General features: G+C 40.0%; 1 protein-coding gene across 1 annotated transcript in view; it reads right to left on the bottom strand.

The window, feature by feature from the left end:
* DCBLD1 (discoidin, CUB and LCCL domain containing 1) overlaps positions 1–25,529 on the bottom strand; it is a 66,663-nt gene that overhangs the window by 23,202 nt on the left and 17,932 nt on the right. Inside the window, exons 2-4 of the mRNA XM_041732669.1 lie at positions 20,532–20,744; positions 4,570–4,704; positions 3,213–3,264 (exon numbers count right to left, since the gene is read on the bottom strand). Coding sequence (XP_041588603.1) covers positions 3,213–3,264; positions 4,570–4,704; positions 20,532–20,744 — 400 coding nt within the window. The remainder of the gene's footprint in view (positions 1–3,212; positions 3,265–4,569; positions 4,705–20,531; positions 20,745–25,529) is intronic.

Below are 25,529 nucleotides of genomic sequence, written 5' to 3'. Positions count from 1 at the left end.
ATCATGCCCTGAGCTGAGGGCAGGTGCTCAACTGCTGAGCAACCCAGGGATCCCCACATGAAAATTGATTGAAAGGTGTCCAAAATATTTTTTTATTTGTATTTACTTTTTTAAAGTTTATTTATTTATTTTAGTAATCTCTGCACTCACCGTGGGGCTCAACCTCATGACCCCAAGATCAAGAATTGCATGCTCTTCTGACTCAGCAACCAGGCACCCCTCCAAGATATATTTTTGAAAAAGAAAGTTTCTAAACACTATATGTAGCATAATCTTGTTTTACAAAAAGATGTTTAAAACATATAAAATAACAACTTGGATTTTTTTATGAATATAAAGAAGACAGGAAGACTATCTCTGCATTCTCTTCAAGAGTAGTATTTTGAGAGACTTTCACTTTCTGTGCCATGTGACTCTAATATCTTGCTTCAGCCTCCTAGCACTATCCAACAGGAACTTAATGGAGTCCACATATATAAATTTAAATATTCTAGTTGCTACATTAAAAAGGCAAGAAGAAAAGGCAAAACTAACATTAATAATATATTCTAGTTAACACAATATAATCAAATTTTACCATTCTACATATAATTAACAGAAAGAAATTGTTGTCAAGATATTTCCAGCCTTTTTTCTTTTGTACTAAGTCTTCAAAATCTGCAGTTTATTTTATACTCCTAGCACAGCTGACTTTGGACTAGCCACAGTTTAAGTGCTTGATAGCCACACACAGCTGGTATTAGATAGGGATGGTCTACATTAGTTAAAAATTACTTTTGCAATCAGAAAGAAAAAAAAGTATATATATATTTTTTCAGGTTTATTGTGGTAAAACTGAAAAATTGTAAGATATTTCAAGTGTATATTGTGATGATTGGGTATATATTACCCAACTAGTAAATTAACCTATCCATCAATTCACATATGTTAATATATAGATATAAATATTTAAATATATATATAATACATTTATTTTTGGCAAGAACATTTAAGTTCTACTCTCAGCAAATCAATTATACAATACAGAATTACCAGCTATAGTTATGGTACACATAGATTCTCAGACCTTATTCATCTTAGGGCTGCATACATCAATCAAAAACATGAATATCTCTGTATCAAACACATGACTAGTCATGTTAAGTCTAATACATAAAGACTAAATAGACTCCTTAATTTAGTTCCATTTTGTTGTCAAATGAATTTAGGGTTGCACTAATCAGGGTTGCACTAATCAGTTACAAAAACCTTTTGACTTTTTTGTTAAGATTTATTTATTTATTTGACAGTGAGAAAGAGAACCTGAGTGGGAAAGGCAGAGGAAGAGAGAGAGAGAATCTAAGTCGACTCCACGCTGAGCATAATAGAGCTGAAGCAGAGCTCGATCTCACGACTCATGACCTGAGTTGAAACTAAGAGTCAGATGTTTCACCGACTGTACCACTCAGGTGCCCCAAAACTTGTTGACTTTTAAAGCTTTCTACATTTCACAATTATAGATGAGGGAATGTGGACCTGTACTAGTCACCACACCTCATCTTATCTAAATACTACAGAGTGGCTGGACCAGGGCCTAGATGACCTGGCACCATAATATCACCCTGCAGGCCCGAGTATATTCTGTTCTGTAGGGAGACAGGAAATGACCACTGATGCCCAGAGATCCTATCACCACTGGGACTCTAGAGGTATGGCTGGAAAGATCTCAGAGAAAGTTGGCATATGTCCATAATGACAGAATGGCAACTGGGACGTCTGGGTAGCTTAGCAGTTGAGCATCTATCTCTGGCTCAGGGCGTGATCCTGGAGTCCGGGGATCAGGAACCACATCGGGCTCCCCACAGGGAGCCTGCTTCTCCTTCTGCCTGTGTCTCTGCCTCTCTCTGTGTCTCTCATGAATAAATAAATAAATAAATAAATAAATATTTTAAAAAAGAAAGAAAGAACAGCAACTATACAGGGCAAAGATAATTATTGGTCATTTTTATTGTCTAAGTTATTAGTCATTTTCATTTTTATTTCTCTACTAGACTTAATATTAGTTAATGCTAGAATTGATTCTGCATGTAAAATAATCTCATTAGAATGTCTGAGTTGGTCAGGACCATGGACTCTTGGGTCTGACTCTGGGTATACTCATTAAGTGTGTAGCCCTGGGCAAGCCACTTAACTGCTTTGAGCCTCTTTTCAGGAATGACAGACCCTACCTTGCAGGCCTATTACAACATCCACATGAGTTATTTATATGCAAAGTCCAGGGAGCTATGACTGGCATTAAGAAAGTGCTCTAAGGAGTTATAGCTGTTGTTACTAATGTTATTGACAGTCCTCTCTGGGCCAGTGGTTTTCAACAGGGAGTGGATTTTGCCTGCCCTGAAAGACATCTAGCGACATCTGGAAACATTTTTGGTTATCACAACTGGCACGTAGAGACCAGAGGCCAGGGATACCGGTGAATATCTAACAATGCACAGAACAGCTCTTCACAACCAAGAATCATCTAACCCAAAATATCAATAGTGCCAAGGTTGAGAAATCCTGCTCTAGATGACTCTTACTTTATAGATAAGGAAATGTACATCCAAGAGATTAAGTAATTTTTCCAACGAAAGTAAAGCTGGGAATCAAAAATTTCACCTCCTATTCTCAGTAGGTTTTTCCTTTGTGAGAAAGAAAAACTGAAATCCCTCTGAAAGTGAAGGAATTACAAAAGTCACTTCCAAATGCTGGCCAGGTTAAAACACACACACACACACACACACACACACACACACACACACACACACACACACACACACACACACACACTAGACTGCACTATGGGTCACTGGTACCACAGTAGAACTCAGAGGTCAGCAATTACAGCTCATGGGCCAAATCCATGCTGCTGTTTATTTTTGTAAATGAAGTTTTATTGGACAACAGCCACACATATTTGTTTACATATTGTCCTGTTTTTGCATTACAGCAGCACCAGAAACTATGAATAGATGCAAAAGAGACTGCATTGGCTGTAAACTCTAAAATATTTACTATCTGGCCCTGGACAAAAAGTTTGTTGAACTCTGCTACATTAGAAATCACTTCAAATATTCTTCATTGCTTGGAACAAAAACGATCTTTAAAAGATTAAATATAAATAGTACTTTATCTGGTTTAATGTGAAGGAACACAAAATGTCCAGCAACATATGCCTGCAGCACCGTATTTACCTGTATTCTGTCTTCAAATAATGGTTAGCTCGTTCCAAGCATGTTATTAAATCTGTCATAAATAAAGATAATTACAATTAGAAGACTGAATGGAACTTAAGACTCATGCTCAAAATTTTTAAAAATAATTTTAAATAAAAAAGGATTTTTAAAAAGCATTCACTATCTAGTTATTATCTGAATTTTTCCACTTAAAAATAAATCAAAACTGGGAACACTGTCTTCAGGATTTAACATTTCTCTTTTCCACCCCAACCATGGTTTTTCAGCAATCGTCCAGTGAATTATAACAGAAACTACTTCAAACAGAAAAGCCAACACTGGTTCATTACTATCCACCCACATGCCTGCAAAGATCATGTGTATAATAACCTTCCTTGGCAAGAGGAAAACAATTTCAAAAGCCTGACACGGTTCATAAAGAAGGTTCAGGAATATTTTAGTTTAACAATTTAGCTAGTGGCATCTGAGTGAGCATGGAACTACATATTTACTGAGAATACAGCCTTTCCACTTTAATCAGTCAGGACCAAGGACTTAAAAAGAGGATGCTCTTTAGAATACAGAACTGAATGAATGCTCAGCAATGGGCATGCTAAGATGCTGTGGATTTTAAAGCATTTAAATCAACCTAGGATAGTTTCCAAAATACTTCACACTTGCTGCAAGTAGTTCTTTCTTTCCTTAATATTTTCAGTAGTTCTTACGAAGCAACAGACGGTGACCACTGGCCATGCTGGGGATTGGCCAGACTTGATTGGCTGAGAGGAAAACGAATGGTGCACCCCCTTTCCAGAGCATTTCTGCCCAGGGACACTGAGAGCAGAAAATCTGGGCACTTCTGGGACTCTGGGCAGACATGGAGTGCACTGCACAGTAATCACTCTGGAACACAAGAGGCCTGGATGGGAGGCCATGCTTTCCTCCGTCATCAGTTTCCTGTTCAAGTGTTAGCTCCATGGTTAAAGCACACTGTGACAGCCCATGTTGGTGCACTGGTGTGAGCATATGTGGGGGGTGGAGGGCAGAGGGGGCACTGGTTAAAAGGCTTGCCCTCTAAGCTTGAGGAAGGTTGGGGGAGGACTCCAGAAAATAGCCAGACCTTAAAATCACCCCAAAGACACAAGGTTTCTAGAAAAATGAGATCCACCCTCTCCCACAATAGTCAGCTAATCAATCTAACATGTTTGATAAAAGTATTCTGAATTCTGATCTACCTGCTTACAAAGACTTGCATTCCTCTCTTCCTTCACATATTCTGTATCTGAGGTCGCAATTCTGTCCAGAGATGGTGATAAGTAGCAAGAGGAATTCTTAGACCCAAGTTTACAGATCTGGGTTGATTCTTCTACTATACCTGGATGGTCACTGCTGGCATAGGTCAGCAAAAATCCCCGCCCTGAAATGTGGGATCCACTTGCAAAGCGAACAGTGACTTCATTCGTGTTCAGTAGGAGTTCTTTGGGAACAGTCATACTTCCACAATACGGTCCTAAAAACAAAGCACACTTTTAGCACATTCAAAATTTAGACCAGCACAAAGGACTGATATATGGTGGGTTTTTTTTTTTCCTTAAAAGTCAAATTTAGCAGACCACACATATATACAATTATAATTGTTACTCAACTGAAATTTTGCTTAATATGGGAACTGATAATTAGTGCCTAAATGTAGACTTGATTATACTGACAAGCCAAGGGGAGAAGTGGCTAATTCCAGATAAGCAATAGGCTAGAACTAGTTAATTATGAACAACCCAAGGGATAAGTTTTAGTTTTTGTAAAGAAGACTAACAAAGGTCGAATACATTTGGTAGTCAAGAAAATGTCATAAAGGTGATATTCTAGGGGCCTCCTAAATTTGCTAGAAGAAACTCACAAATTTTCTTTTCTTTGCGGAGGTTTTCAGAATTAAAAGACTGTCCAATGCATGCTAACAATCTTATTCTCAAGCAGTTTACACATGAGAATAAGATTATTATTTCTCTCTTACAGTGCCTTCTGGTTAATCTGCATAGTTTGTTTTGATTTGGAAAATTAAGTTTATAAAAAAATAGAAAAACTTCTAAAGGCTTCTGAAATACTATAGTATAAATTATGCAATTAAGAGTATAACACATTGTTTCTAGAACAAATGAGTTGAAAAGCAATAGGAAGCTCCATAGGGATCCTTGGGTGGCTCAGCAGTTGAGTGGCTGCCTTCGGGCCCAGGGCAGGATCCTGGAGCCCCGGGATTGAGTACCACATCGGACTCCCTTTATGGAGCCTGCCTCGCTCTCTCTCTGTCTCTCATGAATAAATAAATACATATATATATGTTTTTTTTAAAGGAAGCTCCATAAATTTTCAAAGAACAAAATTAGATTTGGAACTAAAAAAGAAAAATAGACCTTTCTAAGACTACTCAAGTCAAAGTCTAGTTTGTAAATAGTCATCTTGAAAACCACATATGTAAGACATAATAATTCTAAGAAAATAGAGATTAGCAAGTAAATTTTGACAACAAGAATTCTTCATTAACTTCTCCCCAATAAAACACTATGGAAAGAGTCATCTGCAACATCAGGCAACAGTCAACAGTGACAAAATCAGGTTAAGGAAGGAGGAGGAGGGAAAGAAAAAGGTCCAGGAGAGGGTCATGAACCCAACTAAGCATTCCTCTCCTGCTATAAGAACCAGATTTCTCTTTGTCCTGTCCAGGTCTCACATGTGGAAGATGTAACCGAATAAAAGAGAAATGTAGAGCGTTTACCGTCATGCTTCAAATCTCTGTCATTCCCTATTTTTAAATTATAGTGAAATCCAAATTTAAAAAGATGACTTACCTCTTTAGAGATACTCACTATATATAATTACTTACATAAGTTAATACTAGCAAACTGCTTAGAATAGTAATCAGCATATAATGAGAGCTGTGGAAGTGCTTAGTAGTTACTAGTAAATAGTTAAATAAATGAATGACTACATTAAAACAAGCAAATAAATAATGTCTGTTTTCCTTTTAGACTGTGTTCCATAGGGTTAGAAATTTTTCTATCCATGGGCACCTGGGTGGCTCAGCCAATTAAGCGTCTGCCTTCAGCTCAGTTCATGATCCCAGGGTCCTGGGATCAAGCCCCATGTTGAGGCTTCCTACTGGGTGGGGAGTTTGGTTCCCGCACCCCTATTCCCACTCCTCTCCCTGCTCATGCTTGCGCACACTTTCTCCCTCTGAAATAAATAAATAAAATATTTAAACAAAGAAAAAAGAATTTTTCTATCCATCACTTTACGCCTAGCAGCTTGTACAATACCTGGCATGTGGTGGCCTTCCAAATATTGTCAGAATTGAGATGAAGTTAAATGTTCTTCTATTTAAAACACTTTTGAAAAGCCAAACCTGATTATAAAGATGTATAAAACATTTAATCTTGGCATTTTAAAATATCATGAAGTCAGGAAGAGGAATGTGAAAAAGCAAGACAGGAAAGAAAATCATTAGTGTAATAAATATACAGATGTTCAGGAACTTTAATAGTGCTCACAGCATGGTAGAGAAACATTTTATACTAAATCCATTTTTATAGTAAAGTAGAATGATAAGCATTTTTCCAAAATTAAAGTGAGTCAGATTAGAAAATCATAGATTTTACGATTGCAAAACTCGTACTTGACTTTTGCAACTTAGTTTGTTTTACATAGGTTTGAAAATTCCTTTGTTCTCTGCCCAGATAAGTGAAGATACTTGCTTTGCAAATCTAAGAATGAAAATGAAATAACTAGTAACTTGTTGCTATTGGCAAATCAGATATTTTTCTAATCACATTTATCTTTTCCAAGAGGAAATGATAATGTATATATACACATATATATATATATTCCTCTCCAAATGGTGATAATGATAATCTCTCCTCAAGTTTCTATAGCATTCCAATGAGTCCTAATAAAAACAGTGAGGTAAGCAAGTCTAAATTGATGATCAGTGAGAACTTGTTTGGATTGTTTTAGTTGAAATATATTTGATATATAACACTGTAAATTCAAGGTATACTTGAATTGCTTATTCATTTGATGAATAAGTCATTCATTCATATTCATTTGATACATTTTTATGCTTTAATATGATTGTCACTGCAAGGAATAATTAGCAACTCCATCATGTAACATAATTATTTCTTTTCATGGTTGGAGTAATTAGGTTCTAGTTTCTTAGCAAGTTTGGTGATTATACAGTTGGCCCTTAAACAATGTGGTGGTTAGAGGTGCCTACGCCCATGTAGTTGAAAATCCATAGATAAGTTCTGATTCCCCAAAAACTTTTTTTAAAAGATTTTATTTATTTTAGAGAGAGGGCAGCAGAGGGAGAGGAAGAGAGAGAATCTCAAGCAGACTCCCCACTGAGTATGGAGCCCAAGGGAGGGGGGAGTGCTTGACCCTAGGACCTGGAGATCATGACTTGAGCCCTGAGCTGAAATCAGCAATCAGATGCTCAACCAATTGAGCAACCCAGGCTGCCTCCCTTGACTCCAAAAACTTCATGACTAATAGCCTACTGTTGACCAGAAGTCTTACTAGTAACAAAAACAGCACATATTTTGTATGTTACGTGTGTTATATACTGTATTCTTTTAATAAAGTAAGCTGGTGAAAAGAAAGTATTAAGAAAATAATAAGGTAGAGAAAACACATTTATGGTACTGTACTGTAAAAAATAATTCATGTTTAAGTGACCTGCATAATTCAAACCTGCATTGGTCAAGGGTCAACTTTAATTCAATACTGTTGTCTAAAATATATATATATAGTCTATATTCACCACACTGTGAATTAGATTAGGGCATATCTGCTACTCATTGTAAGCTTGTACTCTTAAATAACATCAACCTATGCACCCCACCTCACCCCAATCCCCTGGCCAACTATGCCCTTTTAACTCTCTGTTTTTATTAGCTTAGCTTTTTTAGATTCCACAATATAAGTGCTGTCATACTGTCCTTGTCTTTCTCTGGCTGACTTATCTCACTTAGCATAACGCCCTCAAGGTCCATTCCTGTTGTTGCAAATGGCAGGATGTCCTTTTTTTCTCATAGCTGAATAATTGAGTTTTTTCCTTTTGGATTTTTATGGAACAGTTGAAAGGAAAGGTTGCAACACTACATATATTTTACATAAAGAGATAAGAGTGCATGTCATCACACTAAGTTGTCACTCGATACATATAATTTCCTACATCAAAAAAAAACACACAAGTATAGTAAAACTCCAATTTGGTTGTATCCTCCCAAAGTCATGATGGGAATGTAAATATTCCTGGAAGAAGTTCAAAGATAAAATGTAAACACACAAACTCCTTTAATCACCGTTTACACCCACCCCCACCCCCCAGGCACCAATCTCTCTCCCATTCTTTTTTTTTTTTCTCTCTCTCTCTCTCCCATTCTTACCAAAGTACTGCAAAAAAATGTAACTAAACCCTGGAGGGGATAGGACACACCCTCTACATATCGACACAACATTAAAAGTTACTGGTTCATCATGGAACAACCATCATAATAGCAGGAGGCTGCAGTAGGCCAGCTTCTAGGCTAGAAGTCCAATGTTGGCTGTGGTATCGCCTACGGCCAAACATCTAATTATTTCCTGTCTGAAGGCCTGACGGATGGATCCCTTTTCACAGAATGGAAGTTAATGACTGCATTCCTAGAGTTAAAAGGGAAAAGATGAAAATGGGAAAACATGAGTGGCAGTGAGAGGGGAAAAATAATGAATGGGAAAGCAGTGAAGGATCCTACTGGCCTGTCCCAGGCAATGTTGTCAGCTCTCAGCTGAACTCTGTTGAGGATTCTTAGCTCTTCTTATGAAACAGCCTTTCTCCACCCACGCCCGGCCACACAATGTACTTCACTGTTAGAACTCTCCAGCAAGGCTTCAAACAAGGCTCCACACTTAGATTCCTACATTCACAAAGACGATTCCAAAGGAAACCCAGATGACAGCTTGGTGACTTCTAACTCTGATCGTGGTCACAGCCACTTCCCAGGCAGTGTTCCTGGACTGGGAAACCTTTCTCAATTCACAGTCAGATGGAACCCCAGTCTTTCTAGGGAGGTGGGGGTGCGTCTTAAGAACTTCAGCAGACCCAAGCATAGGCCTCCCAGCTCCATATGGGTGTCTGCTTCACAACCAGCAGTGCTGTGTGTCTTGCGGCCCTTGGACTTGCGGACTCCCACTTTCCAACTTACTTTGTCATCTCCGATTCCCATCAGGCTGGGGCACAGCGGAAAGGCAGTTCATCAAGCAAGCAGACAAATCGGGGCAAAAGAAATACCTCTACCTTTTGTGAAACATCATTGGTAGCTCTGGATTGTGGGAAGAGCTATGAGTGATACCAAATGGAATGGCACTGTGGCATTTGGCACCAGACATGAGACCAGGACCTAGCAGACAATGGACTGATTCCTTGGACAAAGGAGTAAAAGGCCAGGAACTGTAGGAGCTGCCTTCAGCGAGCACAGTAGGCCAGTTCGTCTCAACACATCCCTTGTTTGGAGCTACTGTTCCATGAGCAGCCGAGGGGGAAACCCTTTATCTTGCCATGTGTGAATAGAAGAAAACTGCCCTATAAGGAAGAATAAACTGCCCCCGAGCCAAGCCCCAGAATCCTCTTGCTTCTCTGGCAATCTGACAGTGCATTCGTCCTGCAATTTATGCTACTACCACATTCTCTGTGGACTGTCGGAGACGCCACATTACAAGGCAATAATAGGTTAATAACTGCTCCAAGCCATTTGGGGGCGATTATATGCTTTTCATCTTGAAACTGATGAAGCAAAGTTCTTGTTTCATCTGTGAAAGGGAGGTGTTTAAAGAGTGGCGAGCATACCATTAAAAAAAAAAGAAAGAAAGAAAGAAAGAAAGAAACCAGACACAAACCCAGAGATCCCTCCCCATCCAAAAGTGTACTGTCAAGTGGTGAAAAATAGACACCTGACTCTCGGGAGATCTGTCATAAATCAAATTAAACAACAAAACAACATCCTAGCAACTTTCATTAACCTACCAACACTCTCTGAAACGCATATTTAATTTCTCATGCACGGGAGAACATGCCCAAGAGCCTAAGTGACCTTCCAGGGAGAGTCACAGCCACATGGCACACAACCAGCTGCCAGGAAAGTGGTAGCTGGCGTGGCCCAGATTTGTGCTCAGAGGCGTGCTGATAAAGCAATCTCCAGAAATGCTGAAGCTGCAAACGCCTTTACGCTTGTGTCCATTTTCCATTTGTTTTTTTTCCAATGCAGTCAAATGGCACAGTCTGTCCTTGCTTGCTGATTGCAAGAGGGTCATCGTACAAAATTACAGAGTTTTCAGGGCCATTTTCTTTGAAAAGGAGGGAAATTAGCATAAAAAAAGGATATTCCTGGACTATGCTATTAAAACCATAGTCACGTAAGAATGTAAGTAGTATCCCTGGAGAGTTTTGGTCTCTGGTTCCCAGACAAAAATCAGTGACAGATGATAAATGAACCAGGCAGATTCCAAGACAAAGGTGTGGCTTTCCTTGGGGTTATGGGACTCAGGTCAAAACACTGACACTAGAGCTCACGACCCACCTAGGCCATTACTTCTCTGCCTACAAAAGATGGTAGTTACTGAAACTAAGTCACAGCATCTCCAGGGAAGAGTCTGGGAAAAAGGAGGAGGCTTATAACTTTTTCTCCTTGAGGCTTATAGTTATGTCCATGAGATACCTTGTGTGGAAGACTCTGGCCCATGTACGTTGAAAATGCTATCTGAATTCTATCATGGCATGAAAGACGAAACAAAGTAAAAGAAAAATTAACAAATAAAAATCAGTCCTTCTCAAGAGCATCCACCCAAGTAGACCCAATCAGAGGAGATCGTACTTCTGAGATCCTCAAACAATTTTGCACAATCTAGGAATTTCTTTAAAGGTCTTAAAAAAATTTTTTTAAGTCATAAGAATTTTGCAATCTTCATAATATGTCTGGGAAAGATAAACCAGTTATGAAATAGACACTACAAACCTTGTGGGGGGGGGGGGTTCTGTTTCAGAGTTTTAAGAAATCAACAGACAAGGCATAATGATTAGATCCTAAGGCAGTAGGCCAGATATGTATCTTTCTGATCTTTCTGAAAATTATCACAAAAATCTTGTTGCAAATTAGGAGTCAAAACCCTTAGTATCATTTCATACTTTTCCCATTTCTCTTGTTCCTGGTATAATATAAATATTAACAGTTGGCTTCGTGTTGCTGTACTTCTAGATCACTGACCATGGTTAAAAAAATATTGGGAGTGGAGGTGGAAATACAGGAAATGGAAGAGAACAATTCTCGAACTTCCTGGTTTTTTCTATACCGCAAATCACTTAGCAGACCACAACCAATTCAACCAATTTACCATTAGGTTCCTGGGCCAGCTGGTTTCTTCCTATTCCTGACCATGATGCCTCCTGAAGGATTTTGGTTAAGAAGCATTTCTTTCAAACCTTAAATTTACACTGGTACTCTTCCTTTGAGGGATTTCTCAATGACCCCATCTTATGTTCAGGATACCCCTGTGGGGAGACCTGGAGAAGTTTCCATCTCTTCCAGCAAATGACAGATAAAACTACAGCTCAGGTTTTCTTATGCACAAGCCATTGGATCAGATGGTTTCTGTCACAAAGAATTGGGACATTTATAGGGTTTAAAAGTGGAGTCTCTGGTATCAAATGCCCAGACTCGCATCCCAGATCTAGGAAAGTGATAATCAAGTTACTTGACCTCTGTGAGCTTCAGAATCCTTAGGTATGGATGTTAATAAAAGGCACTGCCCTCAGGACTATCATGACAGTTAAATGGGTTAGTAAGTCTAAAGAACTAAGCCCAGTGCACAGCATTTAGCTGAATGCTCAGGTGTAAGAGCCTTGTACAGGGCTTTATGGTCTTTTCTATATAATAAGCAGAGTCTTAAAATTTTATGTAAACAAAGTCTTTTTTTAAATGCAGAGGGAATAGGTATAGATAGAGGAATCTTATAAATCCTACAGTATGAATATCTTTTTAGATAAAAGATAAAAATAATTGGGGATCCCTGGGTGGCGCAGCGGTTTGGCGCGTGCCTTTGGCCCAGGGTGCGATCCTGGAGACCCGGGATCGAATCCCACGTCAGGGTCCCAGTGCATGGAGCCTGCTTCTCCCTCTGCCTGTGTCTCTGCCTCTCTCTCTCTCTCTGTGTGACTATCATAAATAAATAAATAAATAAAAAGATAAAAAGAATTTTATCTTTTGTAAAAATCTAAATTTTTTTTGAGAGAGAGAGAAAGAGAGAGCATGCATGTGAGCAGGGAGCGGGGTAGGGTCAGAGAGAGGGAGAGAGGAAAATCTTAAGCAGGCTCCACGCCCAGTGCCGATGCCTACACGGGACTCAGTATCATGACCCTGAGATCATGACCTGAGGATATATGTTTGCCAAAATCAAGCTACATGCAATCAGATTCATTAAATATTCAATGAGCATCTGTAATTGCAAGACTATGCTAAGCATCCAGGGATACTGAAAAAATGAATAAAATGCAATTCCTTGCTCAGGGAGGCCTATATCTGGTAGAGAAGCTAACATAACAATCTCAAATTGAGATTGGTGTTCTAGTTAAGGCCTAGAGAATCAACATACACCCCAGGGAGGGAATGACTGGAGCTGCTGGACATCAGAGAAAGCTCTGGGGCTTTGGGGTAAGTAGCAATGAATATGGTGCATATGTGTGTGTGTGTGTGTGTGTGTGTGTGTGTGTGTTAGAAGGAGCAGGAAAAGAGACTTGTGGAAGGGGTATTATTAATAAATATAGCATTGCATAAAGCTGTACGGTGTATTCAGGAAAAGGCACTCGGGGAGTGGGAGACTTGGAGATGAGGCTGGAAACTGGGATGGGGAAGAGCGTGGGTAAGCTCTGCATGCCACACTGACAAGTTCCTGTAGACAGGAGGGTACAATTAATAATTTTCAAAATCAGGAAAGAAAGAAATTATCGTTATATTCAACAAGATAACCTTGGCTAGCCTAGAGGGAACAGAGACTGGTGAAAAGAGAGACAGAAACATCGGGAGGCTCTTTCCATAAAAAATAGGTACAAAGATGTGGGCTAGCAGTGAAATAAAAAAGCCAAACTGAACCAAACAAACTGTGGACTTGGAGAATATGTGTTTTCTGCTCATCTCATGAGGCAGGATGGAGAAAATCTGTACAGGGAGCTATTTCTGGCAGGGAACCTGCCACTTGCTTGGAATGACTGGGGCAAACGCAGGTGACCAGGAATGCACCAGGAGGGTAAAGTGTGCTGCTGCAGCTCAGTCTCTACTTGGTGGAAGGGAAGTGTGCAGGGTACTGAGAGGGGACCAATGTGTTCTCTGCTCTTAGACCTCTTAGACAAAGAATAAACTGTGTGCAAGGCCACTGCGGGGGGGCGGGGAGGAGAAGAGTGAGGGTAATGATGGCTAACATTTGCTGAGTGCTTATTCTGTGCAAGGCATCATTCTTTTAAGTTATACATCTGTGCCTCAATCACCCAAATATGATAGCTGGTACTATTTTGCCCATTTTAAAGATGGGGGAATGGAGAAATGGAAAGATCACATAATCTGCTCAAGGTTAAGCAATTAAAAAATGAGCAGTACAGCAGCAATCTGAAGGCAGACTGTCTAATTCCAGAGTCTACACTCTTAAGCACAAAAGAAAAATCTAAGCAGAAATGACGGTGTTAATCCCAGTCCATGCTGAAGGGCAGCCTGGTTTCATTGATCCCCAGCGACCCAGGTGGGGAAGTCTATGAGACTCCATTAGAACAAGGTCCTTTGAGATCTGAGAAGCTAGTATCTTGTTCCCCCCCCCCCCAAATTCTTCCAGCAAGTCCTTCAGGAGTTCCCAGAACAACCACCCGAAACTCGACACATCAAGGGAAGGGCGATTTTCAGGGGAAACTGGGACCCAGTCAAGCTTCTTGAAATATCAGGAAAACAGAAATGACAGGCCCTTTCTGCTGGACTGGAAATGGAACTTAATCACAGGATGAGTCATAAAGAGTTTTAAAGTTGAGAATAATGACCTTCAGTATGAATTCACAGCCTTCCCTCTTCACTGTCATAAATAAAAGTCATATATTTCATATTACAAATGTAGGTATTTTGGTATGACACTGTCTGAATTAGGATTTACTTTTTCCCAAAGTTCAAGATCATTTTAATGTTATTTTAATGTTTTATGTAATTTGCCTGTTGTTATTTTACGTCATGACTCTAAAAGGCCAGAAATCGAGAATCAGTACCAAAGCAGCAATCTGAGCTGTATTAGACAATTTTAAATCTTAAGCTCTATTGTTTAATAGACTCTCTTTTTTTTAAAAAAGATTTTATTTATTTATTCATGAGAGAGAGAGAGAGAGAGAGAGAGAGAGAGAGAAAGAGAGGGGCAGAGACACAGGCGGAGGGAGAAGTAGGCTCCATGCAGGTAGCCCGATGTGGGACTCGATCCCGGGTCTCCAGGATCACGCCCTGGACCAAAGGCAGGCGCTAAACCACTGAGCCACCGGGCTGCCCCTAGACTCTTTGTTTTAATCTTCGAATTCAGGCTTAAAAGTGAACCTGTTCAATCCTAGGAGAGCACTGGCTACCTCAGTCAAGTCTCTAAGGCCTATGAACCCAAATAGAAGATGAATTTCCTCTGTAAAGAAGGTGCCACCTTAAATTTGCATTTTTTCAGAGCCTCACATTACACTGACCTCTTTGAACAATGCAGAACTGTTTGGGGAAGACACTTGAAATAACTTAAATGAATGTAGTTTTGAATGCCAAAAAAAGAGTCCACCTGACAGAAAGCAGTGAAAAGAGAAACAAAGAAAACAATGCGGACTTAGTTCGCATTCCTCGGGGGACATATGACCTCACAATTTCTAATGCTGGAAATTTTTGCAAACAAGCCTTTCAAAGATCACTTTATAAAGGGATAATGTTATATCTTCCAAAAATGCATAATCTGAATTTAATCATGAGGCAATATCAAACCAACCCAAACCAACAGACATTCTACAAAATAAATGGCTGGGAACTCTTCAAAACTATGTAAGAGGGATCCCTGGGTGGCGCAGCGGTTTGGCGCCTGCCTTTGGCCCAGGGCGCGATCCTGGAGACCCGGGATCGAATCCCACGTCGGGCTCCCGGTGCATGGAGCCTGCTTCTCCCTCTGCCCGTGCCTCTGTCTCTCTCTCTCTCTGTGTGACTATCATAAATAAATAAAAATTAAAAAAAAAAAAGATACAAAACTATGTAAGAGATAAAATAAGGCTGAGGAACTCTCCCAGATTAAAGCAGATTCAGGAGTCCTGACAACAAAATGCCTTGTGACCCTCGTTTGAATCTTAGAGCAGAAAAGGGACATTAATGTTTCTTTGGAGGGTAGCCTCAGCTTCTTTTGTCTCCTAAACAAACAAAATCCCAGAACTCCCTCCGTTATAATGAAAACAATTTCTATGAAGCAAACTATGATATTTCTTGAAGAAAAAAAATTTTTTGGGGCCAGGATATTGGCACACATGATCTTGAAAGTCAATATATGTATATTTTAGATCCAAAATGTTTTGTAAGTATAAAAGTAAGATTTGTGTTTAAGCATATCCTTAAAAATTCATTTTGTCCTTAAAAAAATTATATTTTGTCCTTAAAACATATTTTCAAAAGTAAGGTTGATATACTTTACTTTGTCAACTTTGCTGCTTCCTGGCTGTTTTCGAGGGTATTTTCAAAGGAAGAGCCAGTGTCTTAACTCAGTAATAAATACACATGTAATCCTTCCAACTGATGTTGAATCTGAAATATCTACTATAATTATAATACCTGACAAACAGAAGAAGAATAATCCCACCTTGTCTGTATCAGGCCTTTTAAAAGCAATGAGATCAAGTGTGTATTTTGCATGATTACTGTAAAAGCTGGCATGGCTTACACTTGTTTACAATGCCTTTTACTATCATGAGTGTGGATTCTAAAAGCACCCAAAGTATATGAACCAAACATTGAAAACAAAATCGGCATGGGGATGAACCATTAAAAATGAACTGCACAATGATTAAAAGTGTACAACTTCAGCATATTCACTATTGTTAACGCAATCACATTCCAAGTACTTCCATTCTTGGCAGAGCTTACAAACACTGGTGCCAGAAAACATTATTCTTTTTCAAAACATTAACTCCATATTCAAAATTCGGATAGCGCTGAGTCTTAAAATCTCTTGGCATGGGTTTTAATAACTAATTGGTTAATGAAAAAAATCGAGTTGGATAAGCTAAAGCTATTCAGCTATTTCAGCCACACATGTAATTGTTAGAGCCATCATAGATGGGAATTTCAAAGAGGTATTCCAGAACATATATTCCCCACTGCTGCCTTTCAGGGAGCACTTTCCGCAACCACCGCCAACCCAGACAAGTGTTGTGGATCCTGGGACCCTGTGCCAACACTAGGGCTCTCCCCCTACAGGCATGCCAGGTCTTGTGGCTACACTGGCTGCAGAGTGGCTTCCCACTCTCCCAGGGAACTGGGCAACAGCCCACAGAAACACCCACCCTGAGCCTGAGCCCAGGATGCCAAAGCCCTTCTACCTCTACCTCTTCCTCCTCCCCCTCTTCCTTTGCAGATGCCTGCGTTTCTTAGGGAGGTTCAAAATGACCAGGAGACTATTTTAATTATTATTTAAAATATTGGTCTAGTCAGTTTTGGGGGTCAAAGGAAATCTATTTGTTCCTTATTAACAAATATTAACATATGTTTGTTAAAGAAAAATAGAAAGTAGAGAGAAGATATAACAATACCAGTAGGGTAACCCTTCTAAATTCTCACTTCAAGATTCTGCTAAAGTTATGTTGTCTTGGGGCACCTGGGTGGCTCAGTGGTTGAGTGTCTGCCTTTGGCTCAGGTCGTGATCCTGGCATCCTGGGATTGAGTCCCACATCAGGCTCCCCACAGTGAGCCTGCTTCTCCCTCTGCCTATGTGTCTGCCTCTCTCTGTGTGTCGCTCATGAATAAATAAATAAAATCTAAAAAAAAAAAAGTTATGTGGTCTTATTTTACTCAAGGTTTTTTTTCCTATTGTTATAACACTAGTGTATATTCATATTTTACCTAACACTGTGTATCATAAGCAGCTTTCTATGTCAATAGTCTTTTACACAAATAGGTGGTTCATATGCTAAGTAACTGTAACATGTTTTAGTTAACTGGTTCCTGGTCATTGAACCTGTTGATTTGCTTTTTTTTTTTCAATATTTTATTTATTTATTTATGACAGACACAGAGAGAGAGGCAGAGGCAGAGGCAGAGGGAGAAGCAGGCTCCATGCAGGGAGCCTGACATGGGACTCCATCCAGGGTCTCAAGGATCACGCCCTGAGCTGAAGGTGGCGCTAAACCGCTGGGCCACCCGGGGCTGCCCTTGATTCGCTTTTTTAAAAAACCATTTATTCACTAAGTATATCTACTACATTCAAATCACTGGATTAAATATTATAAGTACATGCATATGAATTAGTGGCTCCTCTCACAATGCTATGCAAAACTACAAAAGACAAAAACATGTATTTATAGCATACAGAGCATATGCATGTATACACTTTCTATATCTAGCCCTAAGCATTTAATTTTTAAAAAAATATTCTTACAGGATGAAAATATCCTAATTTTCTCACCAGATATTTCTTTTATTGCTAATCTCTCTTACCTTTGCCTGCTGGGTTTGTCTCAGCATGACTGATCAGGAAATCTTTAAAGTAGTCACAAAAGAAAAAGTCTGAGCATCATTAAATATTTTATCTTAAGAATATCCCTAGCCAAAAATATTAACTGTATCTGCATTTTGAACAAAATTGCTGTATGATGTAATATTGGGCTGAGAATTTGTTGGGGTTTTCTTTGAGTGGTGGGACTGGAGCAGAGCAGCAGACATCTGGAAACAGAGGTCTTAGAGCCACAAAGACATGGATATAAATCCTCCTTCCATCCCTTAACTAGCTGTGTGATCTTTGGCATATTACTCAAAAACAAAAACAAAAAAACTCAACTCACTGTGCTTTAGTTTCCCTATTTGCAGAAAGGAGTTAATAACACCTCCAAGGTGGATGTGAGGATTCCAGAAAGTCTATGTAAGGGTCAAGCATGTGCCTGGCATAAAACAGACACTGAATATATTTATTTCTACAATGAGCATACATTTGGTTTTTGAAAGATAAGCCTAACTAGTATGTAGAAAAAATATAAAGAGAAAAATTAATTTACTCGGCTTTACCGCTACAGGTGACTTGTATTTCATGACTCAGTTCCTAGCAAAGGGTCTAAGTCTTGACAGTTCGGGAATCTAGAAATGTAAAGGTCAGTGCCCTGAAGCCGACCAGGATCACCTCAGAACCTAGCTCCCACTATGTAATTAATCCCACGCTTTCCCTCTTTTCTGTATATGCGTGAATATACATCAGAGATGATAAAGAAAACTCACAGTGTGGGAAAGTCACACCCATTCTCCAATCCTGCTCTGGGATGACTTCCTCCCCTTTTTAGTTCTTCTCACCTTGCTTCTGATTTGAGACAGCCTGAAAGCAAGAGAGAGGACTACTCTGCTGCTCTGTTGGCAGGTGGAATTAACTGCTCATCTTCCAGGAAAGTAGACGTTCCCCAGGAGACACCAGTGTGGGAAAGCCATTTCTGGCCTCGCAGTGTTTTGCCTCCCGTCCTACAGGCAGGCCCTGACACTCAATCCTCTCCTCTGAATGTGACTGACATTTCCTGGCTGGTGAGGGATTCCCTGAAGAGTGCTTCCACAAATTAACACACATGTGGTCACCAGTAAGCATCCTCAGGGGCCTTAAGCATTCCTTGAATTCCCATCTTTCCCATTTTTTGTTTGTTTGTTTTAAGTAAAGATTTTATTTATTTATTTGAGAGACAGCGCGAGCACGCATGAGTGGGGAGGGCCAGAGGCAGAGGGAGAAGCACACTCCCTACTGAGCCCAGAGCCCCACTAGGGGCTGATCCCCGGACCCCAAGATCATGACCTGAGCTGAAGTCAGATGCTTCACCAACTGAGCCACCAGGTGCCCCTCATTCTTTCCATCTGAATCAAACTGGAGTTCAAGAGCTGCAAAGGATGATCTGAAATCAACTATATGCTGTCAAAGCAATTCAGCTATCATTAAAATAGACATAATATTCCCAGGGTACAAAAATCTTAGATTTCAAAAAAAAAAAAAAAAAAAAATCTTAGATTTCTTTTTTCTTCCCAGGGGCTAGATAAGCACAGACCCCTGAATGGTCTGCTGGCTAGTCTGGGCCTCCATACTGGGAGGAGGCAGCAGGGGAGAAGGTAAAGACAGCATTGAAAGTTGTGTGTGTTTGAGAAATTGCCTGTAGAGCTAGTAGACAAAACCTGTATCATATCTGGAATTGTACACAGAGAGAATTTCAGAAAACCTCTAACCTCAAAGAACCTGTATATAAGATTTTCTTTATTTTTGAATTGTCTAAACTCAAGCTGTCTTCTTGGACTTGGGAACGCAGGGTCACTGTCACGGTGACTTCAGACTCCAGTGTGCTAACTGTACACCCCAGAGCACACAAAAGCTTGATTTCAAAAGATTATTTTGGAAACTGTCCTCTGCATTTGCTGCTCCCTTAACCCAGAAAACTCTGACCTCAGACACTGTATACACAGTCCATTCCCTCAAGTCATTCGGATCTCTGCTCAAATGTGCCCGTACTGGGGAAGTTTTCCTGACCAGCCCATTTGAAGTAGTACAAACCCATTCAAAACCAGGCTCTGTACAGCCTTAGGATGCCTTATTTTTCTTATTTTTCTTTCTCACTACCTCTCATATTATAGATTCATTTGATTTTCCATCTCCCCTCCCTATGGGTGCAAGCTCCAAGATGGAATAACTCTGTTTTTTCACTGCTGCATCCCACAGAGTTCCTGAATACACGATCACTGTTCAATAAATATTTGTCACATGAGTGAATGACTTGTAGATGTTGTAGCCAAATGCCATACATCTCCAATTCTCTGCCCAAACCCAAACAAAGCTCCTGGGACATACACAAGGCTAACACTAAATCTCCTTAGATGTCTTTGTTGCAGCTTATGAAGCAAGTGTATCCATGAGAGCTACCCTAAGAGTTTACAAAAAGCAAGCTTCTCTTCTAATCTTCCCAGGCTACCATACTAATCAACACACAACTTGCCCTCCCTCCCAAGTTTCAAATTATTTCATGCTCACAGAAACCTAGATCTCTTTTCTTACCATACTGATCGGAATTGCTGGTGAAGAGAAGGTAGTCAGAAGCACAGGTCTGGGATTCAATATCCAAATCCCCTAACCTCAGAATCAGTTTCTTTCCTTTTGGTACTCGGAGAGTCTTTTCACAAACCGTGTGATTGGGGTAAGTCCCTGGATAATTCTTAGACGTCATGGTGCCACTGTCCTGATAGGTCACTATGTGCCCACAGCCATCACCTGGTTAAAAAAAAGAGAGAGAGAGAGAGAGAGAATTAAAGAAATGAAATTAATTCTTACTGAGGATTGAGAGAGTCTAGTGTAATCTCCAAGTCAGGTATTTTATTCCTTCTTTGCAGAGGGAAAAGCGAAAGAGAAAAGAAAGAAGAAAGAAGAAAGAAGAAAGAAGAAGAAGAAAAGAAGAAGAAGAGAAGAAGAAAAAGAAAGAGAAAGAAAAAGAAAGAGAGAAAGAAAGAAAGAGAAAGAAAGAAAGAAAGAAAGAAAGAAAGAAAGAAAGAAAGAAAGAAAGAAAGAAAAGAAGGTTAATTTTTTTTATTTCAGGTAATTTTATCTTGTGCCCCAGTATATTTATTATTTTTTTAAAGATTTTATTTATTTGACAGAGAGAGAGAGAGAGAGAGAGAGAGAGACAGCACAAGCAGGGCCAGCAGCAGAGGGAGAGGGAGAAGCAGGTTCCCCAAAGAAGGCCCCATTTTAACAACTGATGTGAGAAGAAATTTTAATAAGAGAGAACCTATAACTTCTTTCTGGGAATGTTTTCCCACCAAATAAGGGCTTTCCCCCTATCATTTAAGGAGCGAGATGAATTAGAAGCCGTAGAAAGAGGCAGCTATAGAATTTGATCTTCCAAGTACCCCATTTACCTTTATTGAACTTAATCATAATACTGTCAAATCGCCATATCTCACTAAAGGATTTCTATTGCTGTCAGTTACAACCCCAAATGCATTTTTATTCTTTCTACTGGGTACATTGTCTGTTTTCTTTATAAATTCAGTACAATAAACAAATTATTTAATAAAAAAAAAAACTGGACAGAGAGCCCCACGTGAGGCTCAAACCCATGACCCTGAGATCATAACCTGAGCCGAGGGCAGACGCTTAGAGGACTGAGCCACCCACAGGTGGCCCTTGATTCCCAGTTTAATCTGAATATTTTTGACCAAAATGTTTCATATATTAAAATGGAAAGCCCTTAGCAAACACATTGCTTAATCATACTACTTTTCTAATCATCTCTTTTTTCTACCCATGGAAATGCACAGTGGGCCCTTGGCATTCACAACTTTGCCATTTGTGGTTTTAGCAAGCCAATGCCGTGCAATAATCTTGCATGGTGGAGAAAATAATCGTACTTATTTCAGAGGGTCACTTTGTTAAACAAAAGAACGAGAGGAGAATGAGAACCTGTCATACAGCTGCAGGCTTCCAGCTGTTCGACATTCACATCGCAGTGAATGATAGTCGTGGATCTGAAGGTTCCTGAGAGACCCAGAATGTGTCATTAAGAGAATGTCGAGGATCCAGTGCCTTGAGTGCTTGGCACATACCAGACCTGGTGGTACTGCTGGAGACACAAAAAAGCAGCAGTGGTGTCTTCACAGAGCTCAGAGTGAAACAGGAGACAGTCACATGTTCAGCTAACTATAATACCGGGTGCTGTGTGCCATATAGGAGCTTAAAGTGCTGAGAAAGGCAGGAAAGACTGTATTTCAGTGAATTATCACCACTTCACTAAAATAAGAAATTTTCTTAAGATTTTTTGACCAACACGTTGCTCCAATAGATTAAAGTGACTAAGTCACTCACTCAAATATCTTAATGTCATGCACAGCTGGGTGGGCCGCAAGGCAATTGAGCACACAGCGCATTGAAGTTGGCATTCAAGTTGCCAAATTCCTGTGGCTAGTATTGCTTCACATTAAAGCGAGTATTTCTGCCCCCAACTAGAGGGAGAGAAAGCAGAAATTGGTTGAAGAAGGAATTCTCTGAATAATAAAACAAGGCCTCTGCATCCCAAAGTCTCCCCCAGAGAAGCCCCAACTTGGGCATAGAGTCTGAAGCCCAGGGCAGCCTTCTTCCTCCTCCAGCCTCTTCCTGAGTTAGAGGAGGATTGGCCTGGGGCTTTCCTTTATCCCACTCTTTTCTGACCCTGAGGCTTACAGCCCAAATGATAATGGAAGCTAGGTAAAATAAGACAAAATAATAATACATAAAATAAAATTGTGAGGGATGGATGGGGTGGGCACAGAACTCCAGAAGCTACCCCATCTCAGCAGACAAGTCTAAGGAGAGGAATCCACCTATAATCCAGAAACTGCCACAAGATTCCCAGCAGCTACGGCCAGGTGGACGGATAGGGGATAGAGTTAACTTTACCAAGTGATGGGTTACAGAATACAGCAAAAATGTAGATGGACACTAAGATAAAACTACTGTGACACCTGCACGTCTAGGGAGAAGCAGCTTTGGAATTTATATGTTAGACCATAGTGACCCATAGAAGTTTTTGAGAAGGGAGATGATGAAAGAAGTATTTTTTAAAAAGATGATCAACCCAGTTGGGCAATGCTACAGGACCTAGAATGTAGGGAGAATCCAGATAAGAGCAGTACAAGGGTGAGGAATGGGGCAGCTAGAAAGGGAAAGGAAAGTAAAAACAGAGAAATTCACAACAATAAAAGAAACCAACAGCTCAGGAAACAACAGCCGTTGGTGGGGATGAAGAGAAAGGGGAGCCCTCTTACGCTGTTGGTGAGAACGCAAACTGGTGCAGCCACTCTGGAAAACAGTATGGAAGGTCCTCAAAAAGTTAAAAATAGAACTACCCTGGGGTACCTGGGTGGCTCAGTCAGTTAAGCATCTGACTCTTCATTTTGGCTCAGGTCATGATCTTGGGAGTCCTGAGACTGAGCCCTGAGTTGAGCTCCACCCTGGGTGTGGAGCCTGCTTAGGATTCTCTCTCTCTCTCTGCTCCTCCCCCTACTTGCACTCCCCTCCCCCCACCCCACTCTCTTGGATAAATAAATAGATCTTAAAAAACAAAAACAAAGCACAGAACTACCCCATGACCCAGCAATTGCACTACTTAGGTATTTAACCAAAGAATACAAATAGTGATTTGAAGGCACCTGCACCCCACTGTTTATAGCAGCAATGTCTACAATAGCCAAAATATTGAAGGAGCCCAGATGTCCACCAACTGAAGAATGGATAAAGAAGATGTGCTACACACACACACACACACACACACACACACACACACACTGGACTATGACTCAGTTATCAAAAAAATGAAACCTTGCCATTTTGCAACAGCATGAATGGAACCAGAAGGTATTATGCTGAGTGAAACAAGTCAGTCAAAGTCAAGTACCATATAATTTCACTCATCTGTGGAATTTAAGAAACAAAACAGATGAACACAGCGGAAGGGAAGGAGAAATAGAATAAGATAAAAACAGAAAGGGAGACAAATCATAACAGACTCTTACCTCTAGGAAACAAAGTGAGGGTTGCTAGAGGGGAGGGGGCAAGGGGATAGGGTTCCTGGGGGATGGGCATTAAGGAGGGCACCTGATGTAATGACCACATCAGTGGTTATATGCCACTGATGAGTCACTAAATTCTACCCTTGAAACTAATAATACACTATATGTTAGCTAACTTGTACTTAAATAAAATCTAAAAAAAAAAAAAAAATCAACAGACTTGGATTTTGGTTTAATGGGGGAGACAGGAAAAGAAAAAAAAACCCACTGAAATTCTGAGTCCAGAAATGACTGGAGCACTAAGGCTATCATAGACGGGATGAAAAGCCCAAAGAGAGAGCAGGTTCAGGGGCAAAGGTCATAAGGCTAGTTAAGGTTGAGATGACAGCTATACTTGGTGACCTCTTGCGCAGTGAGTACAAAATTATTGAAAATTATACTGGAGTGAAGCATGTGGAACAGAAGCACATAGTGCGCAGGGCTTTGATTTAAAATTTTAATTATTTGCTGCTTGTAAAGGGTTTAATTTAAAAATCCAATTTACAGTTTCTCTTGAAAACTGGAAGATATAGCAAGGATGCCAGCAGGCATTCTCATCAGCTAGTGACACAGTAGGTGCCCCTTTAGAGGAGAAAAATGCTCAGGCCCCCATCAGATGCTCACCGCTCACTCCTGGGACATGTCCCCACCTCGGGAGGCAATGACGCCAAGCATGCTGACGGGGCACCAGTAGGGTACCTCGTGTACAAACGATCATGCACACAAATATGCACACAACCCTCCTTAAGGCACCAAGATATCACCTGGTCAAACATTTAAACACTTCTTTTCTTGTTACTGTGAAATTCTCTGCTTTCATAAGAAAAGAGAAAGTGAACTTCCTGGAAAGCACAGTGAAATATGGAATGAGGTGTAATTATATGTGAATCAACTTTTATATGATCATCATATTCTCGACTATATTTATTTATTTTTTCTCGACTATATTTAAGTGACAGATCATGACAAAGGAAAATCCCAGGGTGTCCCGTTTATTCAACCCTGTAATTATACTTCTTTCCAATCACTTTTACTCTAAAGCCCAAGAGGAAACTAATTTCAGGCAGGCGGTGAGCAGATTTGTCTTCAACACTCCCATCATCACTTTGCCTGGGGGATCTGTGCCTCCTTAGAGAAACTTCTCTTTTGCATTAACTATCAGAATGATACTCTAGGAGTCTTTGTTCTGCCAAAAAAAAAAAAAAAAAAACCCTGAAAGGAACTGCGGAATCCTGATTTATTAAAATGCCATCTGTCATCAGAAGTTTGTAATTTCACCCCTGCCTATGGAAGGAGACTATTCATGGACTTTTCTGTGGCAAGCACTAATATAATACACTTATTCTGTGGTATTAACTACGTCGGGAATTTCTACCCTCTTGTCCTCCCACAGTCTTGATGAACTCAAAAAACTGGATATAATAATAATACTGTCATAGATACTTGAAAGTTGCTAAGAGAGTAGATCTTAAAT

The sequence above is a fragment of the Vulpes lagopus genome, chromosome 2, assembly GCF_018345385.1.
Source record: "Vulpes lagopus strain Blue_001 chromosome 2, ASM1834538v1, whole genome shotgun sequence".
Lineage (NCBI taxonomy): Eukaryota > Metazoa > Chordata > Mammalia > Carnivora > Canidae > Vulpes > Vulpes lagopus.
Note: the sequence above shows the minus strand (reverse complement) of the source record. Positions and strands in the feature narration are given on the sequence as shown.